The sequence below is a fragment of the Anabrus simplex genome, chromosome 2 (genome assembly GCF_040414725.1).
Source record: "Anabrus simplex isolate iqAnaSimp1 chromosome 2, ASM4041472v1, whole genome shotgun sequence".
Classification (NCBI taxonomy): domain Eukaryota; kingdom Metazoa; phylum Arthropoda; class Insecta; order Orthoptera; family Tettigoniidae; genus Anabrus; species Anabrus simplex.
This window is the reverse complement of record NC_090266.1, coordinates 1,063,260,669-1,063,280,273: the sequence shown is the minus strand read 5'-3', so window position 1 is coordinate 1,063,280,273 and position 19,605 is coordinate 1,063,260,669. Positions and strand designations below refer to the sequence as shown.

The following is a 19,605-nucleotide window of genomic DNA, read 5'->3' as shown; positions in this document are numbered from 1 at the left end:
TCATGTTCCTTTCATCAAATTTACATAAATCTTTCTGCCTTTTTCTCTCAAGTTTCATGGATATCTTTGAGAATCCAAACGTAGCTCTTCAGACAAGTATGCCGCACATCCACTTATTGAGGTCAGTTTTCAAGGAATTATTGAAGAGTGTGATGGCAAGGTTTGTGAAACCACACGTTATTAAAAGATCCTCCTCTCTCCTTGATGTAAATTATTATACTCCAGAAAATCAAAAGGATGTTTGTGATCTGATGATAGGGAACTCTGCATTATTTTAGTGAATACCTTGAAGTCTGAGGAAAAGTGCATATTCTTTAAGTCTGTTAGAAAGTGTTTCTCTTCATCGTGTGACTAAATAGTACACAAATTTCCATTCAAAGATGAAGTTTTAATTAATGCAGAAGTTGCAAATATTTCTGCTATAAGTAAGGCATCATTTTCTAGCCTTAGATTCTTCATTAACAAGTGTCCGAACATTTTGACTAGTGAAACGGAACATTTGGATAAAGAAACTGATATTCTGCACTCCCAGTTCTGTAACTTTCAGCTCGAAGAAACAGACCTGGCAAAAGGAAGAATTGATGTTCAATGGGCATTGGAAGAAGCTGATGGTGTACTTAAATATGACAGACTCTCTAAGGTGATGCTTGCTATTTTCTCAATTCCACATAGCAATCCAGAATGTGAAAGGAGTGTTAGCATCTAGAGTCACAAAGACAAAAACACAGTTCAGATCCTTGCTGTCTGAACAAACTTTGGAGAAACTTTTAACCTTGAAATCAATTCAGCAAGGCAAGTGATTTGAGCAAAAATTTAGTTCCATGTTTCTTTATTTTTTGCTAGGGGCTTTACGTTGCACTGACACAGGTAGGTCTTATGGCGACAATGGGATAGGAAAGGCCTGGGAGTTGGAAGGAAGCGGCCGTGGCCTTAATTTAGGTACAGCCCCAGCATTTGCCTGGTGTGAAAATGGGAAACCACGGAAAACCATCTTCAGGGCTGCCGATAGTGGGATTCGGAACCTACTATCTCCCGGATGCAAGCTCACAGCCGCGCGCCTCTACGCGCACGGCCAACTCGCCCGGTCCATGTTTCTGAAGAGGGCTAAGTCAGCTACTGGTGTGTTGAACAACAATTAGTCGTAATGTGATCACCATGTTTAAGGATGAGAAGTCACATGTTCCTACAGTTCAGGTATGTCCAGTATTTAATATTCACATGTAAATGATGAAAAATATATATGTAGGCCAAATAGAATTGTTAATGAATTGAATTATAATGAATTTGTACATGTTCTGCCATCAGTGATGTGCCGTAATACGTCACGATTTGCTGCCAAATTTCTCCTGATTTTTCACTTTTGAAAGTTGGCATGTCTGATATTGTGTTGAAAGTACCCATTTAAATAGAAGATAGCATCAAACCAGCTGTTCCACCGAGTAAGGACAGATGAAGAATAAACCTTTGCCTCCTTTGAATCCCAACACTTAGACTTTAAGAAGTGTAAATACTTGTATTTATGCTTTCTTGTATTCAAAAATGCAGACTTCACCATTGCTACCACATGATTAAAATCAGACATCACTGTGACCCAAAAATTACCAGCTAAGCTGGGCTTATATGTCCAACATTGCACATGCTTAAGATGCTATCCTACAACCACTCGTAATTTTTTTGTAAGAGAGGGTCATATATGGAGCATTGTCATCACTGACAAAGACATTCACTGCATCATACGGTACATTGTAGGTTTATAGTGCATCCAGAACAGCACTGGAGCAGTTTGTAGCATTTCCTGCTTCAAGATAATTTACTGCAGAAACAAAGAGTTTCCTTTCAGATTCCTTTCAGATTTGGCTGGAACTTGGAAAATAATTACAAAAGCACAGCGCCCCATTCTTTCAGTAGTTTCATCACACAGGATGTTTCCCAGCTACAGCTTCTGTTGTCAGTCTGATGATCAGAGGCAACTTCTAGAAGAATTAAAGAATAAATTTTAGAATTTCATAGACAACATTACAACAAAATAATCTAGCAGTAATTACAAAAACACAAAGCACACCATTCTGTCAATAGTGGTGCTGCTCTGGTAACCGGGACGTACTAATCCCACCATGGTGGGTGGTAGTTTTGAAAGGAGGAATGGTCCCTGAACCAAAAGAAGCCAAAGAATTGAATCCTGGACCAAACCTTGATGTCTCATAGGGAGATTGCAAAGGTGGCAGCCTATAGGCCGCTTTTACTAACGCACCTTCACTTTTTGTCGTTTCACTTGTCTGGTTAGTGTCATTGTGTAATCACCAGCAGACGCCATACATATTTTGAAATATTTTTGTGTCTGGTCAGCATTCCCAGTTTGAGAAAGTAAATAGAAATTTTGCTTCCGCAAAAGAATAATGTGGCGTTGAGGGACCGTCAACTTTCCTTCACAGGTACCAGAAAGATATGAAATAGATGTATGCCTTTGTATCCACAATCTTTCTCTTCGATAAAACTTCTTTATCCATCCACCCACAGCTTGTAGTAAAACCCTCCTTTTTAAGTTTCATTGCAATGTCTGATGATTTAAGTTGGCACATATCAGTTAATACACTATAACCTAGTTTATATCTTTCAGTTGCATATTTATTAATTTATTCTTAAATTTTAGGAAACTGTGCACTCTGCCCTCAGATAACTTTACGAGCAAAAGTTTCGTCATTGCCAAGTCACATGACATGAAACCGCTGTTACCGCATTGACCAGCATTCGGAACAAAGTATTATGAGATACCAATATGAAAGGCTTGAATATGACCAGCAACCAGTTTTGAGAATCAGTATTTTGGCAAAAGAAAGTGTAGTGTCGAAAGATTTCAGAGAATGCAAAATTGGAGGTATGTTGGAATTAGTGGCGATAGTGAACTTTCTAGTAGTGGTTCAAAATTGTATTCCGATGAACATAGTACTGATAATGATTCTGAAGATCATGAAAATCCTGAACTAATGATTGTGTGAAGATTGAGTGATGAGGCTACAGAGAAATGTTACAGGTAATATCTGGAATTGCAATAATCATTTTGAATAATTGGAAATATGGGAAAACAATTCTAGTCCAAATTATGATTTACCTTCTGGGAGTTCAGAAAAATATTTTTTGAATTATTTGTGGGATGGGAATTTGATGACCTTGTAGCAATGCAGACTAATACAGTAAAACCTCGATGCATTGTTTTTCAAGGGGGAGGGGGAAATGATGATGGATGCGGGAAAACGATAAATGCAGGTGACATAAAAAATAGGGGGAAAGCAAAATAATAAAATACAGGTACTGTATGTGGACATTTTTGTCATGTAAATTTAATAATAATAATGATAACAATATAACAACAACAATGGCGTGTCGCATACACACAGTCCCTGAACCGTCGGAATTAACTAAGGAAAGTGAATATCCCTGATCCGATCAAGACCTCTTGAATCGATGGCCAACACGCCATTTAGCCATGAAGCCAGACTTACTCATATTATACATAATGGTACAAAAATATTGTAACCATGATATACGCGATGAAAATAAATAGCGTGACTTTCACTTTTCTTTACATCTTGGTAATAATTAAAAACCTTTAAGGTCAGTTCTCTTATTGCAAATTAATTATATATGTGGATATTATGGCGATAACCTGCATTTTGGTAAAGATTCCGTAGCCCTTCTCGAACGATAGGTTAGAGCTCCCACATGGCGCGGCTCGGGCGATGTCACAGAGTTTAGAAATTCAACATAGCGTGTCTCGGACGATCTCGCAGTGGACTGTGCAAGGCTGCTAACTAGTTTCAAGACCAGGCTAGTGAAAATATTATTTATTGGTCTGGCTCGGTTAGGTCCGGTTTGTAACAACACAGTTGGGCAGGGGGCAACAAAGCGCACAACTGGCCTCTAGCATCTCACACACTCCACAAGGTATCTCACCATTAACAACCCTGTGACTAATTAAAACGTACCCGCCGCACACCGTGACTATTTTAAACTGTATGATTTTCTCATTTTCAACGAAGGTGGCAGCCCTAGCCAGCCAATAGCAACATAGAAATTGGTGGCAAATTTGAGTTTTTCAGTGCCTCCGTTTTAATTCTTGTAAATAAGAATACTTCTAGGGGTCAGTTAGTGGGTCAAGGAGAAGCGTTGGTGCCAGGAGATTCGTAGTGAGGGTTGCATGTGAATAACCTGCGCAGCACAGCACTCCATTCTCCAAGATCCTTGCTCTAGACTAGCAACTCCGAATCGCTTGTACATTCTCACGCAACAGGTTGCCGCTATTATATGCTAGAGAATTGAGCTGTCTCTTTAAATTCAAAGAACTTTTGCGTTTATTTTTCTTACGTACGATCGATCCATGCGGGAAAATTATGACCGAGGACTAATATTTTTTTGATGATCGATGCTATAAAACGATAGTTCGAGGAACGATAGATGCAGGGAAATTTAACGGTGGTTTATATGAAACATTTTTGGGGCCAAATAAATTGAACGATGAATATGGGAAAATGACAGTTCCAGGAATGATGCGTTAAGGTTCTACTGTATTCATAGGAAATATTTACAAGGAAATACGCACTGTTTTACTACTTGGCAAGACAGTAACATTGACAAAATAAGGGCCTATGTAGGTGTTCTAATGGTTTTGTTGTTTTACCTCATATTGACGATTACTTCCTAGGAGACTTTAGTGTGTGAATGTTAGTAAGGTTGGCAATGACATTGAAATGGTTTAGGAAGATTAGGCAAGACTTCGATTCAAAATCAGGGCAAATACAAATATATATATATATTTATTTATTTATTCATTCATTCATTCATTCATTCATTCATTCATTCATTCATTCATTCATTCATTCATTCCTGACTTACATTTGTGGCGAAGTTAGGGCTCACGGCCCTCTCTTACACTTAACCACTATAAACAATAAAATTGAAATATGTAAACATAAAAGTAAGACAGAAATTCTAAAAAGAAATAATACTATGGACAGATAATTCTAAGACTAAGTTAAACCTACATATCAGTACAGAAATTAGTGTAATAATAATAATAATAATAATAATAATAATAATAATAATAATAATAATAAATGAAGAAAACCCATTCACACAACATACACACAATGACTCACACAACTCAGTTTTATGTTCACAGGAAAAACTTTCGGCTGGCAGATTTGAATTTATGAGATGAAGTAAGGTGCTGAATGTCCATCGGGAGTATATTCCAGAGTCTCGATGCAGTAACTAAAAAGGAATGATTGTAGGAATTTGTTTGACTTAGTGGAATTTCAAGTAGGGAACCAGAACGGGTACTAATTTCATGGAATGAGGAAAGGAAACGAAAATTAGAAGAGAGGTAAGTAGGAGTGTTCGTTGACAGCACTTGGTAAACAAGTGTCTTTAAGTGAAAATTCCTTCGTTCATTTATGCGTAGCCATCCCAATATTTTGAAATATGGTGTAACATGAGCATCATGTCGCAGTTGGAAGGCATATCGTATGCATGAGTTTTGTGCTCGCTGAAGTCTCAAAGCTTGTTCAGCATTTAGATTGACTAGTACCGTATCACAGTAGTCAAAAATTGGGAATAGTAGTGCTTGGATTAATTTTAATTTAAGTTTTTGCGGAAAAGAATTCTTGTGACGTTTCAGGGGATATAGAGCTGCATGAACCTTTCTACATACATTTGTTATGTGTTCATTCCAGGTCAGATTCTCATTGATGGAGATTCCAAGATTAGTTACATTTTTAAGGTATGGTACAGCAATGTCATTGATTATGATTGGAGGAGGATTGATATTTCTTATTACATGTAATAATTTAGAATTTCCTATGATAATACTTTGTTGTGTTTTATGAAGATTTAAGAGTAAGTAGTTGTTTTTAGCATAGGCGGTAAGCCTTTCAATATCCAAATTAATATGCTGAACTGTTTCATGTAAATTGTTTGTAGTGGTGTGTTTGTATATCTGCAAATCATCAGCATATAAGTGATAGTTGCAATATTGAAGTGTGGAAGATATGTCATTAATATGCAAGACGAACAGTAAGGGCCCTAGAACAGACCCTTGAGGGACACCGGATGATTTTACAGCCGATTGGGATCTTTGATTGTTTACCACTGCGCCCTGACGATGATTTGTAAGGTATGACTTAAAAAAAATTAGGGGCTATCGAGCCGATATGCAGAGAGCGTAGCCTGGATAATAGTATGCCTGTATTTACCATGTCGAACGCACTACTAAAGTCAAGGAGTGTCAGTATTGTCACCTGCCTTTTGTCCATTGCTAGTCTTATGTCATCTGTTACCCAAAGAAGTGCAGTCATAGTACTGTATCCCTTTCTAAAGCCAGATTGCAATGGGTCAAAAAGAGAATGTCTGGTTAAGAATTCTACTAGCTGTTCGTGTACAACTCGTTTAAGAACTTTCGAGAGAGGGGGAAGAATCGAAATCTGCTGGTAATCAGATGACCCATTTGCTCTGGTACCGGTATGCTTTAATATTGGGGTTACTAGAGCATCCTTCCATGCAGTTGGAAACATCCCTGTAGTGAGACAGTGGTTTACAATGTGTGTAATAATTGGTAGGACCGCACCAATAATGTTTTTTATAAAGCCTATTGGGATGTTATCTGCTCCTTTAGCTTGTGACTTAACTGAATTCAAAATACACTTTACATCATTTACACTGACAGAGTGAAAAGAGAAATTATTTTCGTTTTCTGTAGGGTCACTGATTATTTTATTTAGATTGACATGATTTTGAGGTTGAGATTCCTTTATTGGGTTAGTTACGAAGTGAGAGTTAAGTGAATCGAGAGATATAGTTGGCATATGTGGCTCTTTGCATTTTCAAACTCCCATAGCTCGAAGTTCGTTCCAGGTTTCACGTGCATTTAAGTTCCTTGTTACATTTTTAATGTGATTAAATTTGCTATTGCGAATTAATTGCTTTGTTCTGTTATGTAATAGATGATACTGTTCAAATTCTAGTTCATTATTTGTTTCCTTGTATTGGCGGAACATTGTGTCACGGCGAGCCATAGATTTTATATCGCTTGTTAACCAAGGTGCAGGCGAGCGAGTGACTCTAGCTTGCCTAACTGGAGCATGCTTGTCATATAGTCCTATGAGTAGAGAGTTAAATCTTGTCACTTTCATGTCTGTGTCGTGCAACTGCTTTATATCTTCCCAAAGTAAACTGTACGCATCATTTTGGAGTTGTTGTAGATTGATATTTTTCGGATCCCTATAACTAATGTATTTAGCTTTGTATTTTGGTACACGTAGAGTAGCACAGGTAAATTAAGTCATGAGTTGAGATGCCAGGTACAGGAAATTGGCCGTACTTAAGTACTTTTTGCGGGTTATTTGTAATCAGGAGGTCAATTCCAGTATGGCTTGTATGTCTAAGTGTATGAACATGATTAGTTGCATCTAGTGGTAAGATCGTCATGTCGATGGAGATAAGTAGGTTGCTGATTCATTCTGATTTGCCAGTCGGGGCTAAGATATTTGAGTTAAAGTCACCAAGAAGTCGTATATGCTCGTAGGTTGGTACTAGTTTGAGAAGGTTAGATTCAAGGTCAGAGATGTTAATAACATTCGGTGGTTTATAGAACGGTTAATTATGGTCTCAGCAAACATATATTCCGTATGTGGAGTAATGCCAGATGATGATTTGATAATTATTCTACATTTGATATCATCTCTACAATATACTGCTACACCACCACCGCTCCTGGCAGTGCGATCATGCCGATAGAGAGTATATCCTTGTAATTTACAAGGGTAGAGCTAATTTTATCAGATAACCAGGTTTCAGTAATACACGTAATATGCATGTTACAGGTTGATTTTATTGAACGAACTTCATCTATGTGACTGAGAAGTGAGAGAGAATTGATATGGCAACACTGCAGACTTTGCGAGAACTGAGACAGAGATTGTTTCAATAGCAGTTCAGTAGGCTGAGGGTTGGAGGCAGTTGGTGAAAGTACACAAGGGTTATTTTCGTCTTGGAATACACTTGGATTAATGACATTCAGGAATGCCTCATCTACCGTAACAGTAGTTTCAAGGACACAGCTGCTGACATGTTTAAAGAGTAGGTTACACATTCCTGGAACCAACACTGATAGCACATTCACACTGGCAGAGACACGCAAATAATTACATACACATAGCTTAGGTTTGAACATTTCAGTAGACAAATAAGTAGTAGTAGTAGTAATAATAATAATAATGATAATAATAATAATAATAATAATAATAATAATAATAATAATAATAATAATAATAGAAGATGGATATTAATAAAATTACACTAATGTACAGTTTAAAAGTTAGTCTAGAGTAGGGTTTTGCTAAGGTGCTGTACCCCCAGGCTTTAAATGCACCTGCCGGTGAGCATTTCAGAAATAAGTAGAAGAGAAAAAGTTTGTAGATGTGGGTGGAACTTGTGAATGCTATATGACTATTTTATGAATTTGCTACAAATGAAGAAATCGCATAGGAAGCAACAGTTGAGGAACTAGAAATCTATTTCACAGTAGAATCTACAGACACAGGGTGAGATAAAAACTACACTATGGTATTGTTCATTTATTTGAGAGAGTTCAGTTCATCCATTGTTGTTATGTTGTGTCTGGTTTCCCCTCTTTTTACAACAATGCGTCCCTGTATGGTCCAGACATTTCTCACTCCAAATTTATCTACAGCCGCCTTTACTACTAGAGTGCGAGCCACAGTCAGGTCCTCCCTGATAGTGATTCCAGTGCCTGCTAACGTGCGCTTGTTATGAAAGACTTCCTCCCTTTTCCTATAGCTTACAAATTTCACTATTATAGGGTGTTTCACTCCCAGCCCCGGCCTGTCAACATGGTGAGACCTATCAGTATCCTGCACGGCAATGTCAAGGCCAAGTGTGTCTTTAAACAACCTGACTGAAAGTTCGTCCGTATTCTCATTCGGTGATTCGGGAATTCCGAACACACGCAGATTTTCTCTACGTTGGTATTGCTCCAGAGCATCAGTACTCCTTTTGAGTTCATCCTGCACCGCTTTCAGTTCAATTTCCCTATTTTTAATATCAATTGTTAGTTCATTGATAATCTCAGTGTTGAAGTACGGGGTGGCCTTGAGTTTTTCAGCCATGGCCTTTGTGACACTTTCAGTTATTGCCAGAACGATACCCGAAAGAATGTCTTTCGACTGTAGAGCTTCCCTTACCTGCTGAACAATGCTGTCCGCTAGGGTCGCCTCACTCCCACTTCCGGCTGCAGACTCCGTCTCGGTCCTGGTTCCCCGGCTGGCCGCATTCCTCTTGTCTCTTCCCATACTTAAATTTTGTTTATATTTGCAAAAATCCACTGGACCGCACTGAGTGATGTCGTGAAGTAAACAACACACACTTTTAAAGTTGAAATTCACTATTTTTGTAACGAATTACGCCCTACTACACCTGCTTATGATTGAAAACTGGGAGCACACACACACACAGTACTAACAGCGTTCCGCCATCTGTGCACTGATCATTTAGGAATGAAGTGCAAAAGAAATTTCATTTGTATCTTTATTACTATGACTTCTCTGTAATTTTCTTTCTTCATGCTTCTGTGCCCCAACAGAAAACACGGTAATTACGGCTAGGCAGCCGCCTTTAAATAGAGAAGGGCAAAGTGCTTAGACTACACATGAAATGTACTCTTCATTATAATTTTGTATCCATTGTTCAATTAATACCGTTATTTCTTACTTCTCCTAACGATTCTTTTGATATCAGTAATATCACAACATACAAAGGTAATCCCAAAAATAAGGTCTCCTATCTATATATATATAAAATAACATGTCCTGACTGGCTGGCTGGCTGGCTGGCCGGCCGGCCCGACCGACCGACCATCGCTGAGCCAAAACTACTGGACATAAAGAAATGAAATGTTGGGGATACATTTATATTAGGGTGTAGGTGCTCACTAAGGGAGGATTTTTGGATATTTCTTTGCTAAGGGGGTGAAAAAGGGGGGTTAATTTATGAAAGGAGGATATCTATATCACAAAAACTTAAAAGATTACAGACGTAAAAATTGGTATTTGGAATCTCCTTTAAAAATAAACACACATTTTTTTGCTTATGGAAAATCCCATAAAGGGGGGGGGGGTGAAAAAGGGGGGAAATGGTTGACCCCCTTTTATGAGGAGACTTATATCTCAAAAACTGAAGATGTTACAGACATGAAAATTGGTATTTGGAATCCCCTTTGAAAATAAAGAAACATGTATTTTTGTGTTTTTGGATAATCTGATGAATAGGGGGTGAACAGGAGTGACAAACGGGGTGAATTTTTAAAAAGACTATTTGCAAATTATTACAGACACGTAACATATTACAGATTTGAAAACTGGTATTTGGAATTTCCTGTAAAAGTAAAGAAATATAAACACCTTATATCGGAAAATCCACTTAAGGGAAATGAAAAGGGGGTGAATTTTTTAAAATTAGCATATCTACAGTATATCTCCAAAACTTAATATGTTGCAGTGCCCAGTGACTATCACTTGTTCCTGAGTTGAAAGAGCATTTGGCTGGTAAGCGATTCAGTACCGACGATGAGGTGAAAGATGAGGTTAACAACTTCCTGAACAGCATGGCGGTGAGCTGGTATGACATGGGCATACAAAAACTGTCACAGCGTCTACAAAAATGCATGGACCGAAACAGTGATTATGTAGAAAAATAGCTAAATGTTCAAGGTTTAAAATGATGTAAACCATTGTAGAAATAAACAGGTCCATGTATTTATAAAAAACTAGCAATTACCCGCGGCTTCACTCGCGTGGATTTCATAATTTGATCAAAGTAATCGTTCCTCGGTATTGTACTAAGACATTATCTGAAAATTCCTAAAGTATAAATGTTTAAAAGGATGCCTTTATTTTCAATGCTTAAAATGCTGAGATCCTGACATAATCCTTTGTTTACTGACAGGCCAGGTGCTAAATGGACTAAACTGTGGTAATTGTGAAACGATGTTCACCAGGCATGAAGAAGGAGTCTAAAAAAGAAGAAGGAAGTATTAATTTCACCAATACCGTACGCAGGAGATGATTGAAATTCTATGGCCGCGTCTGTGGAATTGACGACACTAGATATGCAAAAAAACTGCTTGGTATAATTAATTCAAAGAAGATCAAAATCAGATGGTTAGAGGAAATAAAGGACTTAAAAGAAATGAATATCACAGAAGATACCATCAGGGATTGCAAGGCTTTTGGAACTCTGGTTGCAAAACACATATTCATGGAAAAGGCTAAAAGAACCACAGGGAAACAATTGACGGAAGAATGCAAGAAACAGCATAGCGAGTTCATGAAGAGATTTTGGGAGGAGAAGAAGTAAGGAAAACCATCATCAAGCTAACAGATTTCAACGCACTCTGTAAACGGGCATAACGAAGAAAGACAAAAGACAAAGCCACCTCCGTAAGGCCATGGAGGCCCTTGGAGGAGTGGAAGGTAAAGGCTTCCACCATTGTTAACCGTGGCATGTGATGGGGTAGAGTGGTCAGCTCTACGTCTGGCCACCTTTGCCCCCAGGAATTAACCTGGTACTCATTTTTGAGAGATGTTCCCTGCTAATTGGAACACTATACATTCAACACCTGCATTACAAGTTCACACAGTAATTATTTTAATGTGACATTGATTCAACTCTTCCTCTTTTAATAATCAGTTGAACATAAATGTTTTTTAGTGTGTTAGCATCAATAACATGTGTATTGTAACAGTACTGCATTTTTTTCAAAATTTCCTACTTCAGTTTGTATCAAAGTGTTATTTTGATTATGTGTAATTTAAGTATTGTAATCTATGCAGCAAAGATGTTCCACAGAGAGTCAAAACATGTAGTACACATTAATATGTGACTGACTGTTCACCGGGGGTCACAATGCCAATGAATGTTATGGAGAGCTTGTGCAAGCTTTGGGGAATAATGTCCTTCTGTACTCAACCGTTGCAAGATGGGCAGGAGCATTTCAGCACAGAAGTGAAACAAGCAGCAATGTGCAATGGTATGAACGAACTGCTAGTGTCTGGACTGATGTGTCTCGTGTAGTAATTACCAAGTGCATGGGCATGGACGGAAGATGGACACTACTTGAGTTACAAGCCAAAACAAGCTTCCTTCTCCATGACAACGCCAGACTGCATGCAGCAGAGGCTGCATGGGAGCAACTTGAGGGTGGGATGTACTGGAACACCTGCCATACTCACTGGACCTGTCTCCATGCAATTTTGAGCTCATCCTCAAAGTGAAAGAACCATTGCCTGAGAGATGGTTTGGGACACAAAAGGACATCGCCAATGTTGTGAAATGTGAGATTGCAAAATTCACACATGATGTGGTGACTGGTATCCGTTGTCTCCCACGTTTTTGGCAACATGGTGTAGACAATCTAGGGGACTACTTCTAGGGTTAACTGTAAAGATTACTGTATTCTCTGAGATTAAACATTTTGTAGCATAAGGACTTCATGGCTGACAGTTTCCTTGCTTTATATCCTATACCTGGTAAACCTACTCAGCATTATTTGTACATTCCACAGCACCTTACCCTCCCTACTCTCATCTGTATATTTCCATTTGTCTGGCAGATCCAATATTTGTGCAGAGAAAAAGTAGTTGCCTTGAATTATGCCCCAACCGTCGTATTTTGAGCATTTTTGTTATATTGAGGTGGCATTTTTAAGATGGTACATGTTATCTGCATCGAGTTTCAGGCACAGGATTTCCAAATACTGTTGTAGATATATTTTTCTTCCTTTTTCCGAAACAGACAAATAGCTGGTTTATGAGACCTGATTTCTAACACTGCTCGGATATCTCATTGAGTAGGATGTCACTCCAGTATATTGAGCTCAGAAGCACTTAGCAAACTAGGAAATTCCATGTTATCTCCTGCTGGGTTCGGTTCCACCCCCCCCCCCACTGCCCTTTCACCACCAACGAATTTAAGATTGGCCACACTTGTAGTAATGGAGTGAACCCAATCATGCCTTAAAGTGCTGTGGAGTGAGGGTGTAATATTGAGAAATTATGTGAAAGAGTTCAGTGAGGAGATCTTCAATACTGGTGGAACAATGCTTTCTTGTAAAGCAAGTGAAACAGGCAGTAAAGCAATTTAATGTGCAACAGTACTGCACTATGGCTAAGCATAAAAGCTGCATGAATCAAAAGTCTTCTCAACAAAACAGACAGGCTCTTTTGTTTGATACAGCAAAATCTTTGTCTACCAAACTTTCTGTTTTCTTAAAAGTCCTGTGTTAAAATTTTGGTTTCTACCAATATTTTGCTTAATAAAGTGAACAATGAGCGCTTCTGAAAATTCTTATGGAACTCATAGTATTCTACCCAAAAATGGTCTGTTTAATGTGTCTTGCTCATGGTTTGCACAGGGTTGCTGAGGAAATATGGCAGAATTTTCCTGATGTTGAGATGCTAATATCAAACATTAAGAAAATATTCGTAAAGGCTTCATTAAAATTCAAAATTCAAAGATCATATGCCTGCACTTCCTCTTCCTCCTCAGCCATTGCTTACCCGATGGGGGATGCAAAGCATTGGAATACTATTATGAAACTGTGCGAGAAATTATTTCTGCTTTTGACAGTAATGAAGCATTGTCAATAACAATTTTACAGGAACTGTTTTCCAATGATTTATCATGAAAATTAGCATATATTACTTCAAATAATGGAGATTTGTCAAAAACAATCTCCTGCCTAGAAACTGCTGGTTTAGAATTATATGGGAGTTTGGGAAAAGTAAAGGACATGGTATCCAAAGTAGAACAAGCAAGGGTTAGTGTCAATGACAGTGAAGAACTAATCCAGTAAGATACAAATGTGGGGTACATAACAATGTGCTGAATTTGTGCCATTTTAGAAGGTAGTGGATCTGGCCTAGATGAAGCTGACCCACAGCTAAGCAGCAGTGAACTGACTATGTTTAAATACACACATGAGATGTCATGTAATGTAGAAAGGTGCTTCTCTCAGTACAAGAAAATACTGAGTGACCTTCGAAGGAAATCTCTTTTCGATAACCTCAGAATGCAAATGGTCGTGATGTGCAATCCTGGCAGAGAAGATGATTTCCTCTTAGGCATTATCTTCTGACTTATACTGACAATTAGCAGAAAACAGGTTAATACTGAATTAATGTTAAATTTTTTTTACATGTTTGTAACTCTGTTATTTTGCATGATTAAATGTGTCTGCTGCATTATCGTTTATCATTTTTTGGTAGGTACTTAAGTCCTTTAATGTTAGTACTGTAATACTCTAATACTTCCTACATATCACTAAAATGCTTAAGTCATAATTTACCTTCATTTAGGTCATACACACCTAGTTTTTAGGGCATATTTGCTTCCATATTTTGTAATTCTTTTGTTCATAAACTTCCAAACACTTGTGATTATGATCCTGTTTTGGACGTAGTTAAAAATAAATGTGATGAAATGGAAGGTTGTAAAAGTATGGCTGTTAAGCAGTACCATATGGTTAATTAGAGGCATGAGGGAGTTTTTGAAAAGTAATTATGATCAGCTGAAAATGGTAAATAGAAATGTAAATAGTCTATGAATGGGTTTTAAATAATCATTGAGGAGTGTGAAAACAGGAATGTACTTATAAAGCAAATAATTGCAGGCCAGTCAACTTTATGTATGTTGTATTTGAGCTCTGGAAAAACATTCTTTCTGGTTATATTAGACAAAGCAAAGCAAAGCAAAGCAAAGCAAAGCAAAGCAAAGCAAAGCAAAGTCACCTCCGTACAGACCATGAAGGCCCTTGGAGGAGTGGAAGGTAAAGGCTTCCACCACTGTTAACCTTAGCACTTGATGGGGTAGAGTGCTTAGCTCTACGCCCGGCCGCCTTTGCCCCCAGGAATTAACGTGGTACTAATTTTTGGTGTAGGCTGAGTGAACCTCAGGGCCATATGCACCTCCGGAAGTGGAAATCTCGTTTCTTAAATTTTGTGACTTCCTGACGGGGATTTGAACCCACGTCCTTCCGGACAAACCGAGCACGCCTTTACCGCCTCGGCCAGGCAGCCCCTCTATATTAGACAGATTTGCAAAATTACAAACTGGATTGATTGATTGATTGATTGATTGATTGATTGATTGATTGATTGATTGATTGATTGATTGATTGATTGATTGATTGATTGATTGATTGATGTGGTCACATGGACTGTATCACTATTGGCCTATCTAAGACTTTTTTTGTGGTAAATCATAGGAGACTACTGATGAAAATACCCCCTGTGGGTGGGGGACACATACAAAGAATTCACCCACGGTATCCCTTGCCTGTCGTAAGAGGCGGCTAAAAGGGATGACCAAGGGATGATCAAATTAGAACCATGAAACTACTTGTGATTAGTACCACCACGCAGGGAACACCATGGGTCACTTTTACTTGCACGTAGTAACACTATGTTGGGTACCAAATAGGTTTGTGATTAATAGCAAACGAGAGCGCAACGGCTTTTACAGTACCTGTGATTAGTAGCACTATATGAGTGATACCATGGGATGAGGGAACTCATGGTTCTGGCTTGCCTATGCTTAGTACCCACTATATGAGGAACACTATGGTATAGTACGAGTTCCTGTGGTTAGTACCCTTATGTGATGAACACCATAGGTTTGCGTTGCCTGTAAATGGCGCTGCAATGTGCGAAACAGTATAGGTCTATAATACATGTGCGAATTTCATTACCTGTGAGTAGTACCATAATGGGTGGAATACCACGAGTCTACGCTACTATTAATTAGTACCGCAACATGACAAATACCATTGTTCTACTTTCCTAACGATAAGTACCATTCTGAAGGGCCGCTCACTTGGATTTTGGACCCCTTTCAACTACAAGTATCATCGATTCAGTATTGTGTTATAGAAGCAGTCCCTTGGTCAGTAATACTATTGTTCTACGCCAGCTTCTGTGCATGTGAGGCACTGTGGGTCGGTTCCACTGATCGTTTTAAATTCATATCCATCCATCCATTCATTCTTCATCCTCACGTTTTGAATTGTGGTCAGTGGATGTTTTTGGCCTTTTAATTTGTCATTTCATTTCATCTCATTTCGTACCATTAGGGGCCGATGACCTAGATGTTAGGCCCCTTTAAACAACAAGCATCATCATCATCATCATCATCATCATGATCGTCATCATCATCACTGATGAAAATGGGGGTTATTAAACTAGATAAAAGAAGTTATTGAATGGGTGGCTAAATTCTAGAACATAGAACTCAGAGAACTGGTGAAGCAATCTCAGATATTGTAGTGATTAAGAGGGGAGTTCTACTAAGTAGTACTGTATTATTGGACCTTTGTGTTTTTTTATATTCCTAGTCTATCTATGAATACTGTCTCAAACTTTTGGCTTGGACTATAGAACCAGTTTTCCGGGTTGTAAGCAACCCTTGTGCTAAAGGATAGTCCTGAAGAATGTGTGTTGAACAGTGAATGAGAAAGAGAATATATTCTTGGGTTAAGCATGGAATAGGATGAAATTGAATGCAGGGTAGATGTAATTGCCTCACATGGGGTTGGGAAATCACCTACTGAGAATTTCCAAGCCCTGAAACAGCAGAAAATTAGCAAAAGCTTGCAGTGTAAAAAAAATTGGCAGCCCATATCTGGCAAAATCTCATCCGAAAGCAGAAGATAATGGCATGGGAGCTCAACATTTCACTGCGATCAATACCCAGGGTACTTTATGAAGACGTTGAACTTAGAGCTTGTCGGCAGAGCAATGGACATTTCCTGATACTGCTGAAGCAGCAGAGGAAACTGAAATCAGGGCAGCTCCTCTAGCGGTATGCCAATAATGGGCATTGGAGAATTCTCTTCGTCGTTGAGACAGTTTTCACCATTGAAGAGAGCTTTAACTGTCAGAATGACAGGATACTGTATTTTCTCACATAATTAACCTAAGTTTGTTGACAAAAAATGCAGGCAAAAAATTTGGGTGTGTAAATTATTCAACGAATTCAGATGTACAACAATTATATTTAAAATTTATTTACATTTAAAAGTTACAGATCAGATATACTATACACAAACTTCGTTCAACTCATTTTCAGTTATTGTCCTTTGGAATAAAATTATGACATAAGTTTTCTTCTGTACGGTCAAATAGAGTACATCAGGCAAATTGTACTCACGGGTTTGTGAAGTATGAACACTGGAAACTATTCTTCCTGTACGAGCTGATAATATGACCTGAAGCAAAATAAATATGAATAAGGACACACTGGCAGAAAGGAAAGGACCTTTCAGGGCTGATGTCATTAATGTCCCTACTGGTACTGCAGGAAGAATTTCTGCTGCTGTCACTGCTCCCATCTCTTTACGAGAAGTCATCTTCACACCCATCCAACATATTCGAGATTCCTATTTTCTTGAACTCTTTTCGAAGAAACATTTCCTAAGCGCACGATGTTCACTCACAAAGGAGTTCCAGAGGTGGTTTTTGAATCTTGCCCGTTGGAGTAAATTCAGGCACACTTTTCCACCATTCAACACTAATAGTTTTTGCGCATTGTCCTTGAACGGTATATTTATCGAAACATCCGAGGGTTGAACTACCCATGTCGGTCCACCAGGAATCTCTGCCAAGTGGGTTTTCATGGTTTCCAATAATTTCATAATGTCTTCTGTCAGGTGGCCATGAAAACTGTCCAAGGCTGGATATTGAAGGAGAGGCCCCGCTCAGTTTTCCCAAACTGTTTGTATCCAATCTTGTTTGAGTGACATGTCACTCCACCAGTTTTCTTGTGTACAATCATGGATTCCTCATGGAAATTTTACTTTTGGCATTGTTTTTCATTTCAGAAAAATATAAGGTGCAAACTTTCTGCCATCAGTTGTTACAGCAAGCATTGCAGACATCGTCGTTTTTCGCTTCCAGTAGTGTGTATGATAACACGTGATGTCCCTTTTTTATCAATTGTTCGACTTTGTGGCATATTGAAACTGATGGCATCTGATCTGACCTGCTTTTTCTATTTGGGAAAGAAAATATTTCTTCACTTTCTGCTTCCCAATCATGAAGCAAAGAAAATCAGTGAGTTTTTGGTTGAAATATTCAACATTTTTTGGATAATGATGTTCTTCGTTAAAGAGAAAGTCAATTTCTCTTCATAAAATTAATCATCTAGCCTCGGCTTACCTTAAAATCTGAAACGCCGATCCCATGTATTACATCTATTTCTCTTCTTTAATGGACTGTGTTATGGAGGGTAAGAGAAGTAGAGGGAGTCCAAGGCGACGATGGTTAGACTCGGTTTCTAACAATTTAAAGATAAGAGGTATAGAACTAAACAAGGCCACAGCACTAGTTGCAAATAGAGGATTGTGGCAACATTTAGTTAATTCACAGAGGCTTGAAGACTGAACGCTGAAAGGCATAACGGCCTATAATGATGTATGTATGTACTGAACCACACCCCTCCCTTACCGATAATATACTACATAATACAATTTGTTAAAAATGAAGCCATGTTTTCCAGTGTTGACTTAGTTAACGAATAACACACTACAGAGACACTTCAGCAGGTGCAACTTAAACAAAAAGGACCCTTTCTCAAAGTCAGGAGTGTATGAACTCAAATGCCAAGAACCTAACTGCAACGCCACATACATAGGTCAAACAAAACGTAATTTCCATACAAGATACAAAGAACACAAAAACGCGATCAGATATAATCGGCATTCAGCCTTCGGGGAGCACATCTACGACTGTTCACACCATTTCACAGACATCAACACTGATCTAAAAATTTTACACTTCGAAAATAAAAGTAAATCTTTGAATATAAAAGAAGCAATAGAAATTTACGTCGCAAAAAATACTAATGCCAATAACCTGAATGAGCATACACATTTAAATAATTCCCCCCTATTCGCTCTACTCACATAATATCTAACAACACCTACTCCTTAATTTGCTTCTATCGTAAATAATAATAATAATAATAATAATAATAATAATAATAATAATAATAATAATAATAATAATAATAATAATACACATTTAAATAATTTCCCCCTATTTGCTCTACTCGCATAATATCTGACAACACCTACTCCTTAAATTGCTTCTATCGTAAATAATAATAGTAATAATAATAATAATAATAATAATAATAACGTCCCTTACTTTATTCAACTAAAAATTTCTAATTTGCATTCATCCATATTACATAAAGGTACATTCGCATGGAAAAGGTCAATAACCTCTCTCCCCTCTCCAATGTTCACGGAAGGTGAATTGCTTTTTTCATAATAATAATAATAATAATAATAATAATAATATTACCGTTCCGTACTTCATTCACCTATTATAAATAATAAAAATTATAATAATTACATTCATCCATATTACCTACAGGTACAATTAACATGAAATAGGTCAATAACATCTCTCCCCCCCCCCCCCCCTCCAATGTTGATGGAAAGTTCCACAGCGCTCCAGCCGCTCCGCCCTGCATCTCTCC

General features: G+C 38.0%; 1 protein-coding gene across 3 annotated transcripts in view; it reads left to right on the top strand.

Moving 5' to 3' along the window:
* The window catches only part of LOC136864694 (ATPase family gene 2 protein homolog B), a 265,266-nt gene that overhangs the window by 223,703 nt on the left and 21,958 nt on the right, over positions 1 to 19,605 (top strand). Inside the window, exon 8 of one of the 3 annotated variants that reach the window (XM_067142015.2) lies at positions 5,730 to 5,776. The exons of the other annotated variants lie outside the window; for them this stretch is intronic. Coding sequence (XP_066998116.2) covers positions 5,730 to 5,776 — 47 coding nt within the window. The remainder of the gene's footprint in view (positions 1 to 5,729; positions 5,777 to 19,605) is intronic. 3 annotated transcript variants of the gene reach the window in all.